Genomic DNA, 24,364 nt, shown 5'->3' with positions numbered 1-24,364 from the left:
TGTGGTAAGACTACTTCAAGTCCTTTATAACAAAAGGTTAACATTTGTCTTCCTAATTACATGCTGTACCTGTACATACAAGCACATCCAGTCCATTCCGAAAGCAAACATTTCCCTGTCTCTCACATTCAAATAGTATTTTACTTTAGTTTTCTATCAAAATGGATAACTTCACACTTGCTACCTTATATTCTATCTGCCATATTCCTGCTCACTGACCCAACCTATCTATCCTCTACAGCCCCTTTGCATCAACCTCCTGCTTACTTTCTTTCAAATTCATTCATGGGACTTGGACATCCCTGGCTGGGTCAGTATTTTTTGCCCATCCGTAATTGAACAGAGTGGCTTTCTCAACCACTTCAGAAGCATTTAATGATTGACCACATTGATGTGGATCAGGAATTAGATGTAGGCCAGCAGAAAGAACATTAGTGAACCAGATGGGTTTTTATGATAGCAACAATGGTTTCATGGTGATCATTAGACTTTTAATTGAATTCAAACTTTTCCATTTGCCAGGGTGGGATTCAAACCCAGATCCCCAGAGCACCATGCTAGATCTCTGGCTTACTCATCCAGTGACAACACCACTCTGTCACCACCTCCTACTTGCCTTTGTATTGTCAACAAAGTTGGACCTGTTCCACTCAATCTCCTCATCCAAGTCATGAATGAATATCTTGTCCCCTTGACACACAAGAAGAGACTTCTTATATTTCATTGCAAATGTGAATTCTAAAGATAAAAAGAATGTTGAGTTCAGAATGTAGTCTCCAAATCATTTGCCAAAACCGTTTATAAAAAAAATGTCTGTATTGTTAAAAAGGAGTGAGGTCGTGAAGGAACTTTGAAACATTTTTAAAATTCTTATCCTTGTTTTCAAATTCCTTCATGACCTCATCCCTCCTGTCTCCTTCCTCTAGTCCAACAACTGTCTGAGATCTCTGCACTGGCACTTCTCCATTTCTTACCTCTTTTACATCCCTGATTTTAATCTTTCCACCATGAGCCACAATGTCTTCAGGTGCCAGTTCATAGAATCCCTACAGTGCAGAAAGAGGCCATTCGACCCATCGAGTCTTCACCGACCACAATCCTACCCAGACCCTATTCCCGTAACCTCACATATTTGCCCTGCTAATCCCCCTGACACTAGGATCAATTTAGCATGGCCAATCAACCTATCCAGCACATCTTTGGACTGTGGGAGGAAACCAGAGCACCTGGAGGAAACCCACGGAGACACGGGGAGAATATGCAAACTCCACGCAGACAGTGACCCGAGGCCGGAATTGAACCCGGGTCCCTGGCATTGTGAGGCAGCAGAGCTAACCACTGTGCCACCCCAGACCCTAAGCTCTGGAATTCACTCCCTCAAACTCTCCACCACTCTTACGGCATTGCTTGAAAGCTACCACACCCATCCTAAGATTTCTTCAGGTGGCTCAGTGTCAAACTCTGCTAACATTGTTTGTCTAACTACATTAAAAGCACTTTGTAAATGCAAGTTACTCATAAAAAAAAGCAGATATTGATATTTTGCTTGTTAAAGTACGTTGGTAAAAAATTAGGTAGGGTCAGTGAATACGGGTGCTCGGTCATTGGGACATTTAACTCCTCTGTTACAGTGCTATGACTAACAAATATAGGATAATCATTTGCACTTGCCTTCCATTATACCGCTTCTAACCTGTCCTAAAAATAACACATTTGTGTCCATGACTTTTTTTAAACAGTATACATATTTTATATAACTTCTATTGCAAATTCTTTGAGAATACATTCTGCACTCAAAATTCTCTTCATCTTTATAATTCACATTGGCAATGAATTGTAAGAGGTCTCTTGTGGGTCAAGGGTATAAGACCTTTATTAATACAAGTTGCTCGTAAAAAAGATGTCAATGTTTGCTTGTTAAAGGACGTTGGTAATGCATATGTGCAAGATTCAGCAATAATAGAACCAATCGCAAAGTGATTAGGCAACTTGCTGTGACAGGATAGTATTCGTGTGGAAGGATCGCCACTGTGGTGAGATTAGACACAGCCTTCTGCTGGAACAATGACATTGTTGTGAATGTTCTCTCACACCAAAATCAGTTGGCATTATCCCATTCCAGATGTGAATAGCACCGATCATTGATAAAAATCAGGATTTTCACACTCGTTATTCAGGCAACTTCACTGAAAATTACTTATCCCACAGCGAAAGTGATAGAAACTTCACAACATATCAGCCCGAGTGACCATCAGCTGCTTGAGAAGCAGCAAAATCAATGCTGGATCACACTTAACTGCTAATGACTCCATCTCCTCCAAAACTTCACAACCAATCCATTAATAATGCAACTTTAGTAATTTAGTAAGCCACTCACACTCGAAGGGCCGCATGGCCTACTCCTGCACCTATTTTTCTATGTTTATATCTAAGCTGTTGTAGAAAGGTAATAAATTTGAAAAAAAAATCCATCCCACCATATAATCATTTCAAAGTTAACAACAATGAAATATAACGGATATGTCAAATGCCCACACTAAGCACAAACCTGGCTCCTCTCTGGACAACACTGGGCTATGCGTATGGCTGCAAAAGGGGGAATCCATCACTTGTTAATTTAAGGTTTTTTGGTAGTTTAGTCGAGCTTTACATAACTGGAAAAGTAGCAAAATCAAGTAATCACCTATCACACCAGAACACACAATATAGGAAAGAGCAAAGCTTCAGGAGACTGTCTACTCCTCGCCCTCCCAGAGGTGTGGACCATTAAAACAAACAGCTGCATTGATATATTTCCACCTATAGTTGTAAGGATAATACAAAGCTGATCAAATATTCGCTGAACATTGGCCACATTTGCTGATGGGACCAAATGCCCCATTTTTCTATGGGATGAAATTGGTCAGAGTTGAAAGTGAGAGTTCTGCTCAGGTAATATCCTAACATTTCAGTTCACCATCCTTTAGAACCTGTGGCTTTGCAGTGAGCAGTTTGTATTAATCACAACTTGTTTAGCTTGGAGGAATGTAAATTAAATAAAGTCTGGTACATTAGGGAGAAAATGCGATGGATCAAACCACTTTATTTGGTTGTATGCTCTTCAGGGAAGATTATGGGAATAAAAGTGAAGGTGAGCTGGAATGTAAAATCTCCTCCCACTCCACTCCAAGCATGAACTTATTGCTCCAGCTCCTCAGCCTTCTGTTTTAACTGAATGCTTAAGAACTGTTTGAACATTACCAAAAGAACAAAGGACTCTGTTCAGTCATTGGAGAACGACACGTTTTCTCTGCATGTTACACGTACAGTGCATTGACACAATTAATACAACATAAACATATCCAATTCAGTCAAAGAGTAATTCCATTTAGAGAATATTTTATATGACCTTAATTAATTCTAAATTCTCAACATAAAGAATCAACAGTTTATTACAAAATTGTTATTGGTATATTTTATAAACATTTGCAAAACCCTTCACATAAGTCAAAACTGTTACATTCCCTGATTCTCAAGAGCAGCGAATGGTTATTTATACAGACTAGTCTTCTCGTAGATACTGTTCGGGTATTTCTTCCTCTTTTACCGGCAGGCTCACACTCTCTTTGCTGGCTTTCGCTGCAGCTTCTTCTATTCTTTTCATATGAATCTCTTCTGCCTGGACTTGAGCCAATTTAGCCTCAGCTTTGAGGGCCAGTTGTTTCGTTTCTTCCACCTGATTCTGTGCCATCTGTATGTGTGTGTGCGCAGTGACCGAGGCTGAATCCGCGCCTGTGGAAATACTTAAAATCAGAGCCTTGACAAAAGTGGACAGCAAAAACTCTCTTAACCAAAAGGCTGTAGATGTTGGGTCGATTGAAATGCAAGACAGATTAATGTTGGGTCAGGGCAGCAAGGGATATAAAGCGGAGACAATGGGATTGAAATACACATCAGCCATGATCAAACTGAATGGTGAAAGAATTTTGGGGGAAGGCAAGGAGGGGGAAGTTGGCTAAATAACTTAATCCCGTTCCTACGGCATCAGAACGAACAGGAAGGGATGGGAAACAAAAGAAAGAGGAGTGGACAATATTATCTCATCAAACATGGTCATATTTGGTCTTTTCACCTTTGGGGCAGCAAGCGGCAAAGGCTAAAGTTTTCTGACAATTGTGAAGGTCCCACAGAAAACAAGGATGTACATCGTCCACTTCAATTGATCTGGGTTCACAACACCAACCAGAATTCAACATCACTGGACGTTTCAAGATTCCAAAAGAATTGGAGATATTGATGTTCAACTCAAACTCCACATCGCTTGGAGTTCCCAACTTGAATTTCCCCCATAATCGTCAATCAATCAATAACCTCCCACCTCGCAAGAATGGTTGATGTCACAAATGGAAAGGAATTTACACTGGCCTAGTATGGGTGCTCTCCTGATGCTTAGCGCTCGCAAATTATAAATCAGCACCAATGTTTTGGTGCACTTTCAAATCTGAAATCGCCCCATTCCTGTCCACCAAATGAAATGGTGTTGGGCAGCTCCAGGTTAACGACAAGAACAAACACACAATGCCAGAAAGACACACTCAGCACTCAACCTGAGAGTGATGAAACTGCCCTGCTTTCTCACAAGAGTCCACACTGCTCCCCAGGGAGAAATAAGATCAATTAGAAAACTAAAGGAAACCAAGCAAGTGCACGATGGGTGGGACTTTACAGCCTCACTCGTCCCGAAACCGTAAAATCCCGCCCGAGGTCAACGGACCTTTCCATGGTCCGCCCCTGGCCCACTCCGATTCCAATTCCCGTGGCGGGCGGGACGGTAAAATTCTGGCCCATCCCATAATATTATCCTGCACTCCCACGCCAGGAGGAAGGTCAGCTCATACTCCTAATCCTGGGGCTTATTGTCCTGCTCCAGCTCCTGGCTCCAGCAACACCTCAAACTCATAAATGATTTCACCTCGCCTCACCGCTAACCTATTCCAGCCCTCGAACCCTCCAAGAATCTGTGCTTGTGAATCTGCGGAATTCCCTGCCCAGTGAAGCAGCTGAGGCTATCTCGTTGAATGTTTTTAAGGCAAAGATAAATAGATTTTTGATCAGTAAAGGAATTAAGGGTTATGGTGAGTGGGCGGGTAAGTGGAGCTGAGTCCACGAAAAGATCAGCCATGATCTTATTGAATGGCGGAGCAGGCTCGAGGGGCCAGATGGCCTACTCCTGCTCCTAGTTCTTATGCTCCTCCAGTTCTAGCCTCTTGCACATCCTGAATTTCCCTACCATATACAGCCATGTCTTATTTAGGGCCCCAAGTTCTGAAATCCTCTTCCTGTACCTTTCATGTTCTCCACCTCCTTTGACACACTTCCTAAAAGCTACCTCTTTGAACAAGCTTTTTGCCTGTGAAAATCTCTCTTTATGTGGCTTGGAATCAGGTTTTTGTTTGATAATGCTCCTGTGAAACACCTCGAGGTGTTTTAATATATTAAAAGTACTGCACAAATAAATGCAAGTTGTTTTTCATGCTCTGTCCATCCACAGCTTTCTGCTGACAGCTATTAATGAGTGAACTATCTGGGTAATATGTTTCAAAAACTTAAATTCTTCAGCACAATGGTTTGCAAATAGTGTGTGCGTGTGTATATAATAGATACTTAAAATGATTCCACCCAAGTATTTACATTGCATATTTAACCGAGGGTAACCTCTGGTTTCTGAGAGTCACATTCGCAAGAACAAACCAAAATAGCAATTATTTTCTCATTTTAACCAAATGTTTCATGGTGGACCCTTGGAGGACGAGAGGGGGGAGTTAATAGTGGGAAATGAGGATATGGCTGAGTCTTTAAATAAGTTTTTTGTGTCGGTCTTCACGGTGGAGGACACAAATAGTTTGCCAAATATTAACGATAGAGGGTTGGCAGCAGGAGAAATACTTAATTCAATTAATGTTACCAGAGAGGCAGTGCTGGGTAGACTAATGGGACTGAAGGTGGACAAGTCCCCGGGTCCGGATGGAATGCATCCCAGGGTATTGAAAGAAATGTCAGAGGTAATAGTGGATGCGTTAGTGATTATTTATCAAAACTCGTTACATTCTGGGGTAGTGCCGGTTGATTGGAAAACGGCTAATGTTACGCCGCTGTTTAAAAAAGGAAGGAGACAAAAGGCGGGTAACTATAGGCCGGTCAGCTTAACGTCTGTAGTAGGGAAAATGCTGGAATCCATTATTAAAGAGGAGATAGCAGGGCATCTGGATAGAAATGGTTCGATCAATCAGACGCAGCATGGATTCATGAGGGGAAAGTCGTGCTTGACGAACATGTTGGATTTTTATGAAGATGTGACTAGGGCGGTTGATGGAGGAGAACCGGTGGATGCGGTGTTTTTGGATTTCCAAAAGGCATTTGATAAGGTGCCCCATAAAAGGCTGCTGAAGAGGATTAGGGCACACGGAGTTGGGGGTAGTGTGTTAAAGTGGATTGGGGACTGGCTATCCGACAGGAAGCAAAGAGTCGGAATAAATGGGTGTTTTTCCGGTTGGAGGAAGGTAACTAGTGGCGTGCCGCAGGGATCGGTACTCGGGCCGCAACTGTTTACCATTTATTTTGATGATCTGGAGGAGGGGACGGAGTGTAGGGTAACGAAGTTTGCAGACGACACAAAGATAAGTGGAAAAGTGAATCGTGTGGAGGACGGAGAAGATCTGCAGAGAGATTTGGACAGGCTGAGTGAGTGGGCGAGGATATGGCAAATGGAGTATAACGTTGAGAAATGCGAGGTTATACACTTTGGAGGAAATAATAACAAATGGGATTATTATCTCAATGGAAACAAATTAAAACATGCTACCGTGCAAAGGGACCTGGGGGTCCTTGTGCATGAGACGCAAAAGCCCAGTCTGCAGGTACAACAGGTGATCAAGAAGGCAAATGGGATGTTGGCCTATATTGCGAGGGGGATAGAATATAAAAGCAGGGATGTCTTGATGCACCTGTACAGGGCATTGGTGAGGCCGCAGCTGGAATACTGTGTGCAGTATTGATCCCCTTATATGAGGAAGGATATATTGGCATTGGAGGGAGTGCAGAGAAGGTTCACCAGGTTGATACCGGAGATGAGGGGTTTGGATTATGAGGAGAGGCTGAGGAGATTGGGTTTGTACTCGTTGGAGTTTAGAAGGATGAGGGGGGATCTTATGGAGACTTATAAGATAATGCGGGGGCTGGATAGGGTGGAGGCGGAGAGATTCTTTCCACTTAGTAAGGAAGATAAAACTAGAGGACACAGTCTCAAAATAAAGGGGGGTCGGTTTAAGACAGAGTTGAGGAGGAACTTCTTCTCCCAGAGGGTGGTGAATCTCTGGAATTCTCTGCCCACTGAGGTGGTGGAGGCTACCTCGCTGAATATGTTTAAAGCGCGGATGGATGGATTCCTGATCGGTAAGGGAATTAAGGGTTATGGGGATCAGGCGGGTAAGTGGTACTGATCCACGTCAGATCAGCCATGATCTTATTGAATGGCGGGGCAGGCTCGAGGGGCTAGATGGCCTACTCCTGCTCCTATTTCTTATGTTCTTTTCTTATGAATGCCTCATTCTTCATTCTGAAAAGACCTTATTGGTGAAATGCATGTAGTACGCACAAGGTTAAGAGGCAGGATGTGAAGAAAATCTCTTTCCACGCAGAGGGTGGTGGGAGTCTGGAATTCTCCGCCGACCCTCATAACACTTAAGTAGTTTAAGCACTTGCAATGCCGGGGCATAAAAGGATATGGGCCAAGTGCTGGGGAATGGGATTAGAATAGTTAGATGGTTTGTCTTTGACTGGCGCAGATGCGACGGGCTGAAGGGCCTTTTTCCATGCTGCATACCTCTATGAAGCAACTTTTCCCGTTGAAGAGCTTTACTCATACCTTCCCCAAGTATCGTCACTTGAAAAACATTTCTCTTCTCTTATTGCCACATAGCATGCAACCAAAACATCTCTTTCAGAGCTTCAATATACACAATACCTGCTTGATATGCAGCCCCTGCTGCCATCTCCGAGAGGCTGACTGCTGCCATCCACTTGGCCTCAAAACTCAGATATTTTTCTCGATACATGTTCATCTGCAGTTAATTACAAAAGAAATCAAAAGTTATAACTCACCAGCTGCTTACCTGGAAATAAGTAGAAAGTTTTCAAGTTGTTTTTGCCAGGAACATACATATCCCTTTATGTATCCCCCGTGGAGAAAACTGGTTGTTTTAAGTTACTTTCAATGTATAAATAATCTTAATAAATTATTTTAAATTAAATTGGAAGAAGATGACAAGGTGGTTCAACTGATAAATTTAGGACCAATATCTGGAAGATGTGTTTCACCCAGGAGTGATGGTACACAGGACACTTCCTCATACATGGAGATGAAAATCCTAGAATCAATTAAGAACCAATCAGATGCTGTATTGGAGATATTTTAGGGGCATTCAGGATGGATAACAGAATGGTTTCTTCATCCGTAATATTCCTGCAACTTCTGAAAATTAGCACTGGAGAAAATTGTTTCGTAATTAAAAAGTATTTAATTGCACTTTCAACTGTGTCATTTTACAATATGCTCCCAACCTTCTGAATTGGTGTGGTTTCTGAGTATTAACTATTTACAGGAAGACTGTGTTAACACAACATATTTTACCTCTGGGACCTGGATTTAGATCTAGCTTTGCCGAGTGGGATGGAGGCCCTCTCTTTTCAAAGAATCCCCACAGTGCAAAAGGAGGCCATTTGGCCCCTCAAGTCTGCACTGACTCTCTGACAGAGTATCTTAACCAGGTCCTCTCCTCCACCCTACCCCTATAACCTCACACATTCACCATGGCCAATCCACCGAACCTACACATCTTGGAACACTGATGGGCAATTTAGCCTGGACAATCCACCTAACCCGCACATCTTTGGAGTGTGGGAGGAAACCGGAGTACCTGGAGGAACCCAATGCAGACACGGGAAGAATGTGCAAACTCCACACAGACAGACACCCAAGGCCGGAATTGAACCCGTGTCCCTGGCGCTGTGAGGCAGCAGTGCTAACCACTGTGCCACCGTGCCGTCCATTCTGGCAACTATGCCCTCTATGAAACGAGTATGGACAGTCTCAAATTTGCCTCCTGCACACGTGGAAAAGAAGTGCCTTCAGTTTGAAACTAGATTAGCAAACTTCATGCATGAAATGGAACAACTGGCAAAACAGAGAATGCAGTTCTAATGTTAGGGACAAAGGACAGTATTGTGGCGTCATACAGGGGGGTTTACTTGGCATGGATTGAGTTACAAATAATTGGTAGTTTGGTTACTGATGCTGGAAACCTAAAACAGGAAAATGTTCTCTGTCCATTGTGGTTTGAAAGGATGTATAATCTGACAGGGAGCATTGAAATGTACCTTTACACGAGCCTCAATAATGACTTGCCAAATAGCTTCTTCCTCTTTTCCGCTTATACGGCCCACCAGACCAGTATACTGCCGTTGAAGTGAGATCAGGGTGTGGACGGCCTAGAGTAGATCAACATATTTATTGCAAGACATTTATTTCTTTTCGAAAACAGATCATAAGTAAAGATAAATTCAGATTCCTTCCTCTCGCACTTTAATGGATAGCTATCTAACTGTCATGATTCCTACTCATCAATATTAAAAGTTACATATTCAGAAGGTTACAATCTGACAGGCAGTAGTTTTACATAAAGAAAATAGGAGGATTTTTTTGACAAGTTGCTGTTCATTCACAGGATCTACTTTTCAACTGCACTACAGATTCAATGGACCAAACAGTCTCTTTTGTGTTACACTATTCTGCATGATTGGGGGAGGTCAGTTTGCTTATAATCACCAGGAGTGTAAGATGCCCAGACAGAGCATCTTGCTGTAGCCCAAAGCCTCACTCCAAGGATAAAAAGTTTCTGGCAAGTTGCATCAGTTACTTATTAGAGAGAGGATCAGAGGAACAAATGAAAGTTTTAAAGTTTATTTATTTATTAGTGTCACAAGTAGGCTTACATTAACACTGCAATGAAGTTACTGTGAAAATCCCCTCATCACCACACTCCAATGCCTGTTCGGGTACACTAAGGGAGAATTTAGCATGGTCAATGCACCTAACCAGCACATCTTTCAGACTGTGGGAGGAAACCGGAGCACCCGGAGGAAACCCATGCAGAAACGGGGAGAACGTGCAGTCTCCGCACAGACAGCGACCCAAGCCGGGAATCGAACCCGGGTCCCTGGCGCTGTGAGGCAGCAGCGCTAACCACTGGTCAAATGACTGCAAGGTGCAGCAGCTAAAGGAAGAAGTCTGGTGGTGAAAAACTCCCATAGGAAAGAAAAATAGAACTGTAATTTTTTCCTAATTTAAGCAAAAGAAAAAACAATTTTCCTTCAACATACCTTAGTATATTCGATCAAAGCATCAATAAGTGCAAGTGTTGTTTGTGACAGAAAGGTATTGGCACCATCAGTTACCAATGATACAGCCCGTTTGATTAAATCTTCATGAGTGAGAGGTGTTGAGTCAGACTGTAGCAGAAAATAAATGCAGATGTTAGGTATCGTCAACTGGTGGGAGAAAATAAGTTACTGTTCCCTGTGCCAACACTTCACCAGAACTGAAAACTTCATTTATGCAAAAAAAAATGGGAAAAGAGAGCGGTCCCAATCACAAATGGTTTAGATTTTACACTGATGATAACATTGAGGCTAGCAGCACTCACCCTTATCAATGTGTAAATTCTATAGTCTGCATATGAAATAGTGGACACATTGGTGATCATTTTCCAGCATTCTACAGACTCTGGAAGAGTTCCAGTGGATTGGAGGGTAGCGAACGTAACCCCATTTTTTAAAAAAGGAGGGAGAGACAAAACCAGGAATTATAGACCGATTAGCCTGACATCGGTGGTGGGGAAAATGCTGGGGTCAATTATTCAGGATGTAATAACTAAGCGTTTGGAAAATAGTGACAGGATCGGTCCAAGTCAGCATGGATTCATTAAAGGGAATTCGTGCTTGACAAATCTTTTGGAGTTTTTTGAGGATGTGACCAGTAGAGTGGACAAGGGTGAACCAGTAGATGTTGTGTATCTGGACTTTCAAAAGGCTTTTGACAAGGTCCCACACAAGAGGTTAGTGAACAAAATTAAAGCTCATGGTATTGGGGGTAATGTATTGATGTGGATAGAGAATTCGTTGGCAGACAGGAAGCAGAGAGTGGGAGTAAACGGATCCTTCTCAGAGTGGCAGGCAGTGACTGGTGGGGTATTGCAAGGTTCAGTGCTGGGACCCCAGCTATTCACAATATACATTAATGATTTGGATGAAGAAATTGAATGTAATGTTCCAAATTTGCAGGTGACACTAAGCTGGGTGGCAGTGTGTGCTGTGAGGAGGATGCTAAGAAGCTGCAGAGTGACTCGGACAGGCTGGCTGAGTGCGCAAATACTTGGCAAATGCAATATAATGTGGATAAATGTGAGGTTATCCACTTGAGTGACAAAAACAGGAAGGAAGATTATTATCTGAATGGTGGCAGTTTAGGAAAAGGGGAAGTGCAATGTGACCTGGGTGTCGTGGTGGAACAGTCGCTGATGGTTGATATGCAGGTACAGCAGGCAGTGAGGAAAGCTAGTGGCATGCTGGCCTTCATAGCAAGTGGATTTGAGAATAGGAGTAAAGATGTCTTGCTGCAGTTATACAGGGCCTTGGTGAGGCCACACCTTGAGTATTGTGTGCAATTTTGGTCTCGTCTGAGGAAGGACATTCTTGCTATTGAGGGAGTCCAGCAAAGGTTCACCAGACTGATTCCTGGAATGGCAGGACTGACATATGAAGGGAGACTGGATTGATTGGGCTTATACTCACTGGAATTTAGAAGAATGAGACGGGATCTCATAGAAACACATAAAATCCTGATGGGACTGGACAGGCTAGATGCAGGAAGAATGTTCCCGACATTGGGGAAGTGCAGAACTAGAGATCACAATCTAAGAATAAGGGGTATGTCATTCAGGACGGAGATAAGGAAGAACTTCGTCACTCAGAGAGTTGTGAACCTGTGGAATTCTCTGCCACAGAAAGCTGTTGGAGCCAGGTCATTAGATATGTTCAAGAGGGAGCTGGACGTGGCCCTTGTGGCTAAAGGGATCAAGGGGTCGGGAGAGAAAGTGGGAGTGAGATACTGAAAGTGCATGATCAGCCATGATCATAATCGAAGGGTGGTCAGGTTCGAAGGGCCGAACGGCCTCCTCCTGCACCTATTTTCTATGTTTCTAAAAGTGTAAATCTGGGAGCAGCAGTATGAGTTCACAAACTGCACTATAACAGAATGTCACCAATCAACACAACATGGAAAGACACACAACAGCACAAAATTAGGTTCCTTTACCCACTGAATATGACGGCTAAAGTTAAATCTGGTGCAAGTAGGGGTAAGTGATTTTTTAAAAATGATGCAATTAATGATAATTAGTGCCAAACAATCTCTCTGGCCCTGAAAATATAAATAGAAACGTGGATTCTCATTCATTCAGAAGTTAGCTTTCAAGATTTTTTAAAAATTTTCTTTTACTTTTTCTATCTGCATCTTATCTTTCACCCTTAAAGATTATTTATTAGTGTCACAAGTAGGCTTACATTAACACTGCAATGAAGTTCCTGTGAAAATCCCCGCGTCACCACACTCTGGTGCCAATTCGGGTACACTGAGGGAGAATTTAGCATGGCCAATGCACCTCACCAGCACGTCTTTCAGACTGTGGGAGGAAACTGCAGCACCCAGAGGAAACCCACGCAGACACAGGGAGAACGTGCAGACTCCACACAGACAGTGACCCAAGCTGGGAATTGAACCCGGATCCCTGGCGCTGTAAGGCAGCAGCGCTAACCACTGTGTCACCATGCCACCCATATTTCATTTAGTTAGCTTTCTGTACATAATTTAAATCTACTTTATACTTGTTGGTTTAGACCCTGCCTGGCTCACTGAGGATCCAACAATTCGATTGGCTGAAAAACCTTGCAGCCTCTTGTCCAGCTCAAGAGGGCACGCTGTTGGACCTGAAGAGCGCACGCTGTTGGACCTGATGCCCAATTACAGCTCCACAGTCCACACACTTGGTGGGCTTCCCAGCATTGAGGATGAAACGATAACAAGACACCATTCAATATCTACAAAAAGTGCTTAGTAATCCAATGCAAGTACATCCTACCATTGAATTTGTGTTGCTGCATCCAAAGTGGATGGACTATGCAAACTGAGCTCTCAGGGATAGTTAAAGAAGGCAAGGTTCAAATTTTCCTTCTCAGGAAACACAAGTATCTTTCATAGTCAAATAACTAAATATTCCCGACAGCAACATTGGATTTACGTAGGAGACTTTTCCCAAGTGGGTTAGCACTAGATAAACCCCTTAAAGAAATGGTCACAATGAGATATTGTCCATGAACAACATACTGACATTATCCAAGGGATTTGCTCAAGTATAGCAGCAAATCCAGCCCAAAGAGCACCTGGTTATGTACGAAACCATGATGTTGTTCAGAGATCGCATCAACCTATAAGGGGATTTTGTAGGGTTTCACCAAAAAATCAGATTCTACAAGCTGAGGGGGATGGAAAGGGGAAAATAAATGATAAAGTTATTGCACCATTCATCAAGCTCAAAAATAGTGGTCAGCAGGAATGGAAATGCATCTAGCAACCTATCTACATCGATGTTGAAACAGTGGAGCTGTGCTGGTCCCAGCAGGTACCTGTGTAAAGTGAGCCCATCGGCAGACAGCTTCTGGCAGAACTGCCTGTTTCAACAGCACAGATTCAAGACTGCAAACAGTTGTGGGGGGAGGGAATGGAAGGAACATCTGCAGTAAAACCAGAGCTGCAGGTTATCTTATTGGTTTGATTTATTGTCACATGTATTGGCATACATTGAAAAAGTATTGTTTCTTATGTGTTATACAGACAAAGCATACCGTTCATAGGGAAGGAGAGAGTGCAGAATGTATTGTTATAGTCATAGCTAGGGTGATGGCTTATGAGAAGATACTACCACATACGTTGGAGAGAAGGAGTAAGATGAGTAAGGAGAAAAAGCTTCTATGTATAAACAATGGATGCAGTGATTAGGTCTTGCCCTTTATAAATCAGGGTGTCTAAGTGTGTAGCAGCTTTCTGTGTGTTATACTGTAAATAGAAGCCCTGAAACATCTCAGATCTATGCACGGTCATATTAAAGACTTTGGACATGAAAATGTCCAAGAATACCGGGCTCATCTTTTGCTTATTCACTGCATTTCCATTCTTCAAATGTCATCCAGCTTGTTCAGAATAAACCTCCCTCTCTCATCCAGCAATAACCTAAAGCTACAACTGGATATCATCAGAAGCAGACCATGCCCATATGCAGCAAGACCTGGACAGTATCCAGCTTTGGGCTAAGTGGCAAGTTACATTCACATCACATAAGTGCCAGACAATAACCATCTCTAACAAGAGCAACATTTAAGAGGCATCTGGATGGGTACATGAATAGGGAGGGAATAGAGGGATACAGACCGAGTAAGGGCAGAAGGTTTTTTTTTTAAGTTTAGTTAGGGCTTCGTGATCAGCACAGGCTCGTAGGGCCGAAGGGCCTGTTCCTGTGCTGTACTTTTCTTTATTGTTCTCAGCACCTTTCACTATTTCAGGACATTCTGAAACTTTTAACAGCCAATGAAGGACACGATTACATGGCATTTAATCCTGAAACTTCACTGTGTGAGACAGACAGACAGCCTTGATGGTCTTTTCCTGATTGTCATTTTCATAACTTTGTAACCCTACAAAAGATCCATCAGCATTCTGCATCCTTCGACTGCAGTACTGGACAAAATTACCTGAAGAATGCTGGCATTGAACATTTGTTTTCAAAATTATATCAGCTCATGTCACAGCAATATCCTTCAGTGAATAAATAAACCACTAACATTATGGAACTGTGTCCATTGTCAGTGTGCACAGATTAGGCTGAAAATGTGCGGAGTGGTTTTGACTTTTCAAAAATTGAGAATCAATAATCAGATTATATGTTACTATTGTCCCTCTCAAATATTCAAATTCCACATCAGTCAACCAGCCTTCACAGATCTGAACTTCATACAATAACCAGTCATAGAGGTTTACAGCCTAGAAACAGGCCCTTCGGCCCAACTTGTCCATGCCGCCCTTTTTTTTTAAATTGCCTACATTTGGCCCATATCCCTCTATACCCATCTGACCCATGTAACTGTCTAAATGCTTTTTAAAAGACAAAATTGTACCCGCCTCTACTACTGGCAGCTTGTTCCAGACACTCACCTCCCTCTGTGTGAAAAAATTGCCCCTCTGGAGCCTTTTGTATCTTTCCCCTCTCACCTCAAACCTAGGCCCTCTAGTTTTAGACCTCCCCTATCTTTTGGAAAAGATATTGACTATCTAGCTGATCTGTGCCCCTCATCATTTTATAGGCCTCTATAAGATCATCCCTCAGCCTCCTACACTCCAGAGAAAAAAAAAAGTCCCAGTCTATCCAGCCTCTCCTTATAACTCAGACCATCAAACTACTCTCCGACGCACAATTTAACAACTGGGTAAATCGTACCTGCGAAATGGGGACAGCGGCTAGCGTTGCGCCCAGTCCCAGTGCCACTCTCTGCCACCTTCGACGGGGGCTCCTGCTGTGGTAGACAGCCGAGGAGAAGGTCCTTTTGGAAGACAAGAAAAAAAAGTTAAAGCCGGCGGTGGGGCAGTAGAGCGGTTCCCCCGACACGATCGCATTCTCACAGTTGCACATGTCTCGGCGAGTGCAGCGCCAGCTGTGCCCGGACAGCTGGGAAACCCAGTGAAATAACACTTTGATGTCGATTACCTGGACATTCGGCTACACCGACACATCAGCCTATAGAAAGCCGCGGCCATTGTATCAACACTCCATCCAGCTGGGGCTCCTGACGTCATGGCGTTCCACTGAAGAGAGCACGTGACCCAGAGTCAACTCGCGCAGGCGCACAGCGGGTCTGGAGAAACTCTAAAGACATTGGTTTTAACGCAATCCCATCGGGGTCTTCATCCGCGTTGAGTATATTTGGAGTGGCAACCAGTGGGAAAATGTCCAGTCGCCGGGACAGATCCTAACTCAGGCCCGCATGGAGCATTCTGCCTAATTTAACAATGTAAGGAGTCTAACAACACCAGGTTAAAGTCCAACAGGTTTATTTGGTAGCAAACGCCACTAGCTTTCGGAGTGCTGCCCCTTCAGGTGGAGTGGGAACTCCACCTGAAGGGGCAGGTGGAGTTCCCACTCCACCTGAAGGGGCAGGTGACGAAGGACCCTGAACTCCCACTCCACCTGATGAAGGAGCAGTGCTCCGAAAGCTAGTGGCTTTTGCTACCAAGGGATTTTAACCTGGTGTTGTTAGACTTCTTACTGTGTTTACCCCAGTCCAACGCCGGCATCTCCACATCATAATTTAACAATTCCAGCCATGTATTGTTGCAGTCTTCTTGCATCATGCAAGTTTCACGGGAAATTATGTGCATTCAGCCATCCTGCCTTAATTTGGAGATGGGGTTTGTTTCTTCAATGTGGCTTTCTGGCACAAAGTACAAATCTGTTAAATTTTTATGATTATCTACAGAACTTTTAGGTGGAAAACATTTTACTTTTGAGTCTTTGTGCTCATTGTAACCAAGCAAGGTTAGAGAAACATGTTTCTCAGTTGAACACGTGGATTCCCAGAGAAGGGATCCACTTGGGTCCAACTGACACCTTTACAATATAGACTTCCAATCAATATCCGTTGAGGGAGAGATTGAAAGTTATGGCGATATTATCAACAATGTCTCATTTCTTTCACGGGAGAGGTAGAGAAATGAAACCCTGATTCCCCTGAGGATATGCCGAATAGAAAATGTGTTGGGTGTAAAGTGGACAGCATTCAAGCAATATGTGTGTCCCACCTTACCAGAATTTATTGCTGTGATCAGGATTGTTACTAACCTGAAAGATTCAGCCATAGAGAGGCAGATGTGGGGTTCACAGAAATGACATAATTAAGATTTTAGATGGGGAGAATTTGGAATAGAGAAGATGCAAGAGTTCAGGGTGGATTTTTTAAAGAGGGTCTTTACTAACAGTAGTTGTGAAGGTGTCAGGGACAATATCTAAGGAGGGTGCGAAATTGGATACTAATAAAATAGGGCCAAGAAAAAGTTCAATGAAAAAGATAGCGTGGCCCAGTGGTCTAAGGCACTGGGTTCAGATTGCAATATGCTTTTGGGGTGGCACAGTGGTTAGCACTGCCTCACAGCGTCAGAGACCCAGGTTCAATTCCAGCCTTGGGTAACTGTATGGAGTTTTTCACTCAGAGGGTGGTGAGTGTCTGGAAGAGCTGCCAGAGGCAGTAGAAGAGGTGGGTACAATTTTGCCGCCTTTAAAAAGCATTTAGACAGTTACATAGGTAAGATGGGTAGAGAGGGATATGGGCCAAATGCAGGCAGTTGGGACTAGTTTAGTGGTAAAAACTGGGTAGCATGGACAAGTTGGGCCGAAGGGCCTGTTTCCATGCTGTAAACCTCTATGATTCTGATTGGGCTCTTTACAGCCTTCCAGACTGAGCATTGAGCATGAACTGTCCCCACCTTCACCCAATTTCCATTTATTTTATTTCATTTCATTTCATCTTATTTATTTATTTATTGTTATTTTCATGTCTTTTTAAAATCTCACTTTCCATCTCCTTTCTTCCTTCCCACAGTCTCCCATACCCCCCTCCCCCCACCACACTAGGGCCACCTGATACATTAAGAAGTCTCACAACACCAGGTAAAAGTCCAACAGGTTTATTTGGATTCATGAGCTTTCGGAGTGCTGCTCCTTCATCAGGCGAGTCATCTGATGAGGGAGCAGCACTCCAAAAGCTCATGATTCCAAATAAACCTGTTGGACATTAACCTGGTGTTGTGAGACTTCTTACTGTGCCCACCCCAGTCCAACGTCGGCATCTCCACATCATCTGATACATGTCTCGGGTTGTCCTTTGATACTTTGCTTACCTTTGTTCTGCCATTTACACATTCTGATCTTTTAATGGCCGCTATCAGCACTTTCTTAGCCATGATCATCACCGTTTACATTCCCTTTGTATTTTTGTCTATGACAACTTTGTCAATCCCCCCCCCCACCCCCACCCCACCACCACCCACCCTATCAGTATAAATCTTGTCCCATTTTCCTTGTCTTCAGCTCTGCTGAAGGGTCGTCCAGACTCAAAACGTTGGCTCTATTCTCTCTTCACAGATGCTGTCAGACGTGCTGAGATTTTCCAGCATTCTCTGCTTTTGGTCAGGAATAAGTATGGACTCATGCCTGCAGACATCAACTTTGAGGCTGTGAATATTAGAATTGCACTGGAAAAGCAAGGGGTGTAGCCTAGAAGAGTCAAAGGGCAGAAGCAAGGCTGCTGTTGGGCAGGTTTGTCAACAGCAACAGTTTCCAAGGAACAGCAAGAAATTCTCCACACGTCTTGATCAATATTCTTCTCGCAACCAATATTAGAAAAAAAGATTAACTCATTAGCATCTCAGTGCTTTCGATGAAATAACTTTACTGCAATGACAGTCATCGGACTCCACAGTGTCGAGTACTTTGATCTATCCTGATGTGGGAAGGTGGTATTTAACTGCAAGTGGAAAACAAAGCCCAAAAATCCAGTAAAACAAATGTCATCACTGTCTTTTTAATGATGATAAATATGGATAGACCACAATTTGACAAAAGTTGTATGAAAACTACTAAAGAATCACAAAGGGCAGCATGGTGGCACAGTGGTTAGCACTGCTGCCTCATAGCGCCAGGGACCTGGGTTCAATTCCCGGCCTTGGGTCACTGTGTGGAGTTTGCACGTGTCTGCGTGAGTTTCCTCCGGGATCACAGATTACTACAGTGTACCCTCTGAGTAAAAAAATGTTTTCTCAAAACCCCCCTAAACTCCCCACCCTCACTTTTAACTTGTGTCCCCTCGTAACTGACCCTTCAACTCAGGGGAACAGCTGCTCCCTATCCACCCTGTCCATGCTCCTCATAATCTTGTACACCTCAATCAGGTAGTCCCTCAGTCTTCTCTGCTCCAACGAAAACAACCCAAGCCTATCCAACTTCTCTTCATAACTTAAATGCTCCATCCCAGGTAGCACCCTGGTGAATCTCCTCTGCACCCCCTCCAGTGCGTTCACGTCCTTCCTATAATGTGACGACCAGAGTTGCACACAGTACTCTAGCTGTGGCCTCCCCAAAGTTCTAAACAACTCCATCATGACCTCTCTGCTTTTGTAATCTATACCCCAATTGATAAAGGCAAGTGTTCCATATGCCTTTTTCACCACCCTATTAATCTGCTTTTCCGCCTTCAGAGATCTATGGACAAACACGCCAAGGTCTCTTTGTTCCTCGGAACTTCCCAGTGTCAGACCTTTCATAGTATACTTCCTTGTCAAATTACTCCTTTCCTCCCACACTCCAAAGATGTGCGGGTTAGGTGGATTGGCCATGCTAAATTGCCCATAGTGTCAGGGGTACTAGCTAGGGTAAATGCATGGGGTTATGGGGATAGGACCTGGGTGGGATTGTGGTCAGTGCAGACTTGATGGGCCGAATGGCCTCCTTCTGCACTGTAGGATTCTATGAAAGTAAAAATCAATCATAGCCAATGTAATATTAAAGCGACAATATTGATTGAATAGAAGTGCAGATGGATATATAAGCCTAACAGTCAGTAAAAGGAGCTCGAGAAGAGATTGCTTTGTGTCGCATTGATAACAATAATTAGACAGAGTAAACCCGGACTACAGCATTATCTCTTTATATATGGAGATCCTGAAAGCCATTTAATGGACTAGAATCAAATGTAAATTAAATTTATAAAATGGTTTAGCGGTGATGAAAACCTATTTGGAGCAGAGTGTTTGTGTCATAATCCTTCAGAATCCAGACATTGCGCATGTGGTAACCTAACTACGTTCTTGGAGGTAGCAATTGCAGATGGAGCTGAGGGTAGTTACCATTTTATCTGCTCCCTGTACAGTGTGAAAGATATCTGCAGGTAAGGTGAATATACCATGGGTTTCACAGGAGGTCAGGTACATTAACTGGGCTTGCCTCCTTATGCCTGGGTCTCAGAAAGTAAAAATAACCAAGATCATTACTGCAATTTCTGGCAAACCTTTGTCATTTTAATTAGAAATAGCACAAGTGCCATAACCCATAATAAGATACTCACACAGCTGTAATCACATCCTTGTAATAATCATAAAGAATATATAGAGAAATAAAAAACCATCTTTGTATTTTAGACGACAGAAACCGACGAAATACAAATCCTTTGTTACGAGTTGGATTGCAATGCACAGTGTTAGTATTCACTGTGTTGTATTTCTCAGTATCAATCCCTTTGCTTTAATAAGGACAAATATAGAGGAGGGATAAGATTCAACACAATATTAGTGCAGTAGATAGACATAATTGTGGCAAATTGGGAATGAATGTATTGGTTGAAAGGGATTAGTTCTAAAAGGAAGACTATTTTCCACCATGTTAAAATGAAAAGTAGGCACCTGATAAAAGTAGCCCTGGGAAAACATGTTTAAAATGTGTTGGTGCATACAATTTACAGGCAGATGTAATTTCTGTGAAGCTTTGCCAGTTGTTAATTAACTGCTGGATGCAGATGGCTCTTTGTTTGAGGATTGCTAAGCAATTAGAAATTCACCGTAAAGTGCAATTTCAGATTGGTTTCCTTGTGACAGGATATGACAACATTGCTGATTGATGGCTAATTCAGTCAAAATAGATTGATCCGTCCTCCTCCAGAATTGTGCTTGTTCTTGAAGATAAAGACATCCTCGTAATCCAGGGCTCTCCCATGGTTTTTGAATACTTTATTTTCTGTGCTGGGGCTGGCGGAGATCTTACAAAACTAACCTGTGTTTGTGCCATCAGAGACTGTTTTCATAGGCACTCAATGAGGGGAGCAATAAGAACAATAGTTTAATGTTTATATTAATCTTTGTTTACATGAATAAACTCACTCACCCGATGAAGGAGCAGCGCTCCAAAAGCTCGTGATTCCAAATACACTTGTTGGACTTTAACCTGGTGTTGTGAGACTTCTTACTGTGCCCACCCCAGTCCAACGCCGACATCTCCACATCATACATTCATAAAAATGACATTGAATGTTTAAGGTAGAAATGTATTTTTATGCTGAATTGTGGTGAGTGAAGAGATGGGAATTGGGGTTGGAAGTGGGGGAGGGTTTGAAAGGGGCTGGGGTTTGAAAGGGGCTGGGGTTTGGCTGGTGGTGTGGTGGTAAAGGGTGTGGTTTGCAGGAGGGTGCTGGCGGTGGAGTGGACTAATGAGTATAAAAAGTATTTTTTGTAACTTCAGAGTTTCTAGATATGATCAATTACTTTTGTTTCTAGAAAGCCTGGGATCTTTCTCGGGGTCTCCGCAGAACTCCCAGTGGCTCTCATCCAGGGGGAATTGTGTTGAGACCCACTTCTGAGCAGGAACTCCTCGCCCTCGTCATGTGAGGAATGGGAAAAGAACATTTTCTCTCCCATCTCCAACCACAGAATTTTACTGACCAGCAGACTAAGGCAAAATCCTGGTTGTGTTTGAGCTCCAGATGCTGTTGAGAAGTCTGCTACTTTCACCATTGGAACCAACAATGGGCCTGTGTATCTATACTTAAAAATTAAACCTCCCAAGTTAAAGTCCGACAGGCTTATTTGGAATCACGAGCGTTCGGAGTGCTCTTCTTTCGTCAGGTGAGGAGCAGCACTCCAAAAGCTGGTGATTCCAAATAAACCTGTTGGACTTTAACCTGGTGATGTGAGACTTCTTACTGTGCCCACCCCAGTCCAACACCGGCATTTCCACATCTTAAAAACTAAAAGGGGGAGAAGCATGGGAACTTAACAATGAGAGAGAGAGGGAAATAGAATGATGGTTTTCCAGTGTGACACAGATGAGTGAATGTGCACATGACACGATATTTTATTAAAAGGCTAATCAAAAATCAAGCGGGCAAATAAATACGGAACTTAAGGATAGTTCCTTTAATCATTTGATTTTTTTCAAGGAGTTACTTCCTGATATCTTTAATTTCCTCCCCTGACCTGCGAAGCTTCCCTTTATTCGGTGATAATTGATATCAATATGTTATTTGAAAGCACCTGTGAATAAACGCTGGAAACTCAAGTGATTGAGTCCCTTGATGTGCAACATGAACAGACTTGTTTGAAACGACACATCATGGTTAAAAGGACTAAGATTTTCTATTAACATTTAGAATTTACACAGAAAACCCTAAAGCACAGGATTTATCACAAAGAGGCTGAATTTAAAACTGCACTAATACGAATATCCAGAAATAAAGATAATGATTTTCAGCAAATGCACTTTTTGAAACTTAAGTGGCAGACTTAACTAAATTCACAGAACTTAATTACAACTTAATTTAAAAACAATTTTTCTTGAAATTTGGAGTTCATAACTGATAGAAATTCTGGCTTGTTTCGTGCACAGTGTACTTTGACCTGGAAAAAGAGGGACAAAAACAGAAAATGCTGGAAAATCTCAGCAAGTCTGACAGCATCCGTGGAGAGAGAATAGAACCAATGGCTGGAATTTTACGAGCTCGCTCGGGCGAGGCTCGTAAAATCCCGCCCGAGGCCAATGGAGAATTCCGTTCTGTGAGCCGCGCCCGCCCCCGGGGTGGGTGCGCCGGTAAACGTCCGGCCAGTGTTTCGAGTCTGGATGACCCTTCTTCAGAGGAATTTGGACTGATTCTTTTCGACCTCATATTGGCTTTACTGACTTTATTGATTTTGAAAAGCTCTATGTATTGGTGTGTAGGCAAGCACATCTTCCCACACCCTCCCTCCATCGTGATGGCAAGTTTGGAGACAGAGTTTGCAGAATGCTGCCATTCCTGCTCAGCTTAAAACTGACCTAGTTACTGCACAAGCGCCATAAGAAGGCCACACACTGCCTTGTCCAAGTTGCAATTGATCTTAACAATGAAGAACTGAGTTAAAATTGCGATCGCTCGTCACTTGGGCCAATCTGGTCAGTAACATTGGCCCTCCTGGAATTCTAGAACAGCTCCTACCCTGACTTCCACAAGGTGCGTGTTCCAATAGTGCCAACTGTACCTCTCTTATGGGCATGATGGCACAGTGGTTAGCACTGCTGCCTCACAGCTCCAGGGACCTGAGTTTGATTCCCGGTTTGGGTGACTGTCTGTGTGGAGTTTGCACATTCTCTCCATGTCTGCGTGGGTTTCCTCCGGGTGCTCCGGTTTCCTCCCACAGTCCAAAGATGTGTGGGATAGGTTGATTGGCCATGCTAAATTGCCCCTTAGTGTCCCAGGATGTGTAAGCTAGAGAGATTTAGCCGGGTAAATGTGTAGGGTTGTGGGGGATAGGGCCTGGGGTGGGATTGTTGTTGGTGCAGTCTTGATGGGCCGAATGGCCTCCTGCACTGTGGAGATTCTATGATTCAATTCAAACTAGTCTATGCACAGAATCAGAGGGCTGCCCCAACATTTCCAGTCATAGAGTGTGATCTTCCAAACTTGTACTTTATTTTTATTTTTGAAATCTAAAAACACTGAAAAGATCCAAGGACTCTCTCTGCCATTTTATAATAAAATTGATGTGCTTGCTGTATTGGTAACTCCTTCTTTTCTCGTCAACAGAACAGCTTAACAGCAGTGCACTCTTGCTAAAGCTTAACACAGAAATGGCCAAACTCATCACCAGCACACTTCCTCCTCCTGGTTCATTACAAGACTTCCCTTTTCTTACTGATCACTTCTCAAAAGACAGCCACAAAAACTAAGAAAACAAACTTATTCCAGCATCCTGGAATAACAATAATTGCACAGATGCAGTTTCTCAGATCATCGTTAAAGTTTTAAGTTATTCAAGTTTATTTACTAGTGTCACAAGTAGGCTTACATTCACACTGCAATGAAGTTACTGTGAAAATCCCCTGAGTCACCACACTCTGGTACCTATTCGGGTACACTGAGGGAGAATTTAGCATGGCCAATGCACCTAAGCAGCACTTTCAGACTGTAGGAGGAAACCGGAGCACCCGGAGGAAACCCACACAGACACGGGGAGAACATGCAGACTCCGCACAGAGAGTGACCCAAGCCAGAATTGAACCCGGGTCCCTGGCGCTGTGAGGCAGCTGTGCTAACCACTGTGCCACCCATTACTCCAGGGGATTTGAAAAATAAAGTTAACCAGCATAAT

At 43.1% G+C, this 24,364-nt stretch overlaps 1 protein-coding gene across 1 annotated transcript; it reads right to left on the bottom strand.

Moving 5' to 3' along the window:
• Positions 1-1,850: 1,850 nt before the first annotated feature.
• LOC144502795 (diablo IAP-binding mitochondrial protein-like) lies at positions 1,851-16,011 on the bottom strand. The gene is made up of 6 exons (XM_078227080.1): positions 15,909-16,011; positions 15,642-15,744; positions 10,417-10,545; positions 9,415-9,525; positions 8,003-8,099; positions 1,851-3,771 (listed from the first exon to the last, which is right to left on the bottom strand). Exons 1-6 carry the CDS (start codon positions 15,995-15,997, stop codon positions 3,542-3,544), a joined length of 759 nt encoding a protein of 252 aa, XP_078083206.1. The 5' UTR covers positions 15,998-16,011; the 3' UTR covers positions 1,851-3,541.
• Positions 16,012-24,364: the final 8,353 nt, after the last annotated feature.

Source organism: Mustelus asterias, chromosome 13 (genome assembly GCF_964213995.1).
Source record: "Mustelus asterias chromosome 13, sMusAst1.hap1.1, whole genome shotgun sequence".
Taxonomy (NCBI): domain Eukaryota; kingdom Metazoa; phylum Chordata; class Chondrichthyes; order Carcharhiniformes; family Triakidae; genus Mustelus; species Mustelus asterias.
Note: the sequence above shows the minus strand (reverse complement) of the source record. Positions and strands in the feature narration are given on the sequence as shown.

Excerpts from the sequence above, each read along its gene's own strand:
- LOC144502795 (XM_078227080.1), bottom strand. The coding sequence starts at position 15,997 with ATGACGTCAGGAGCCCCAGCTGGATGGAGTGTTGATACAATGGCCGCG. Across the intron at positions 15,745-15,908 it reads CGGTGTAGCCGAATGTCCAG|GACCTTCTCCTCGGCTGTCT; the intron begins GTAATCGACATC and ends GTCTTCCAAAAG. Across the intron at positions 9,526-10,416 it reads CTTTGATCGAATATACTAAG|GCCGTCCACACCCTGATCTC; the intron begins GTATGTTGAAGG and ends GATCTACTCTAG.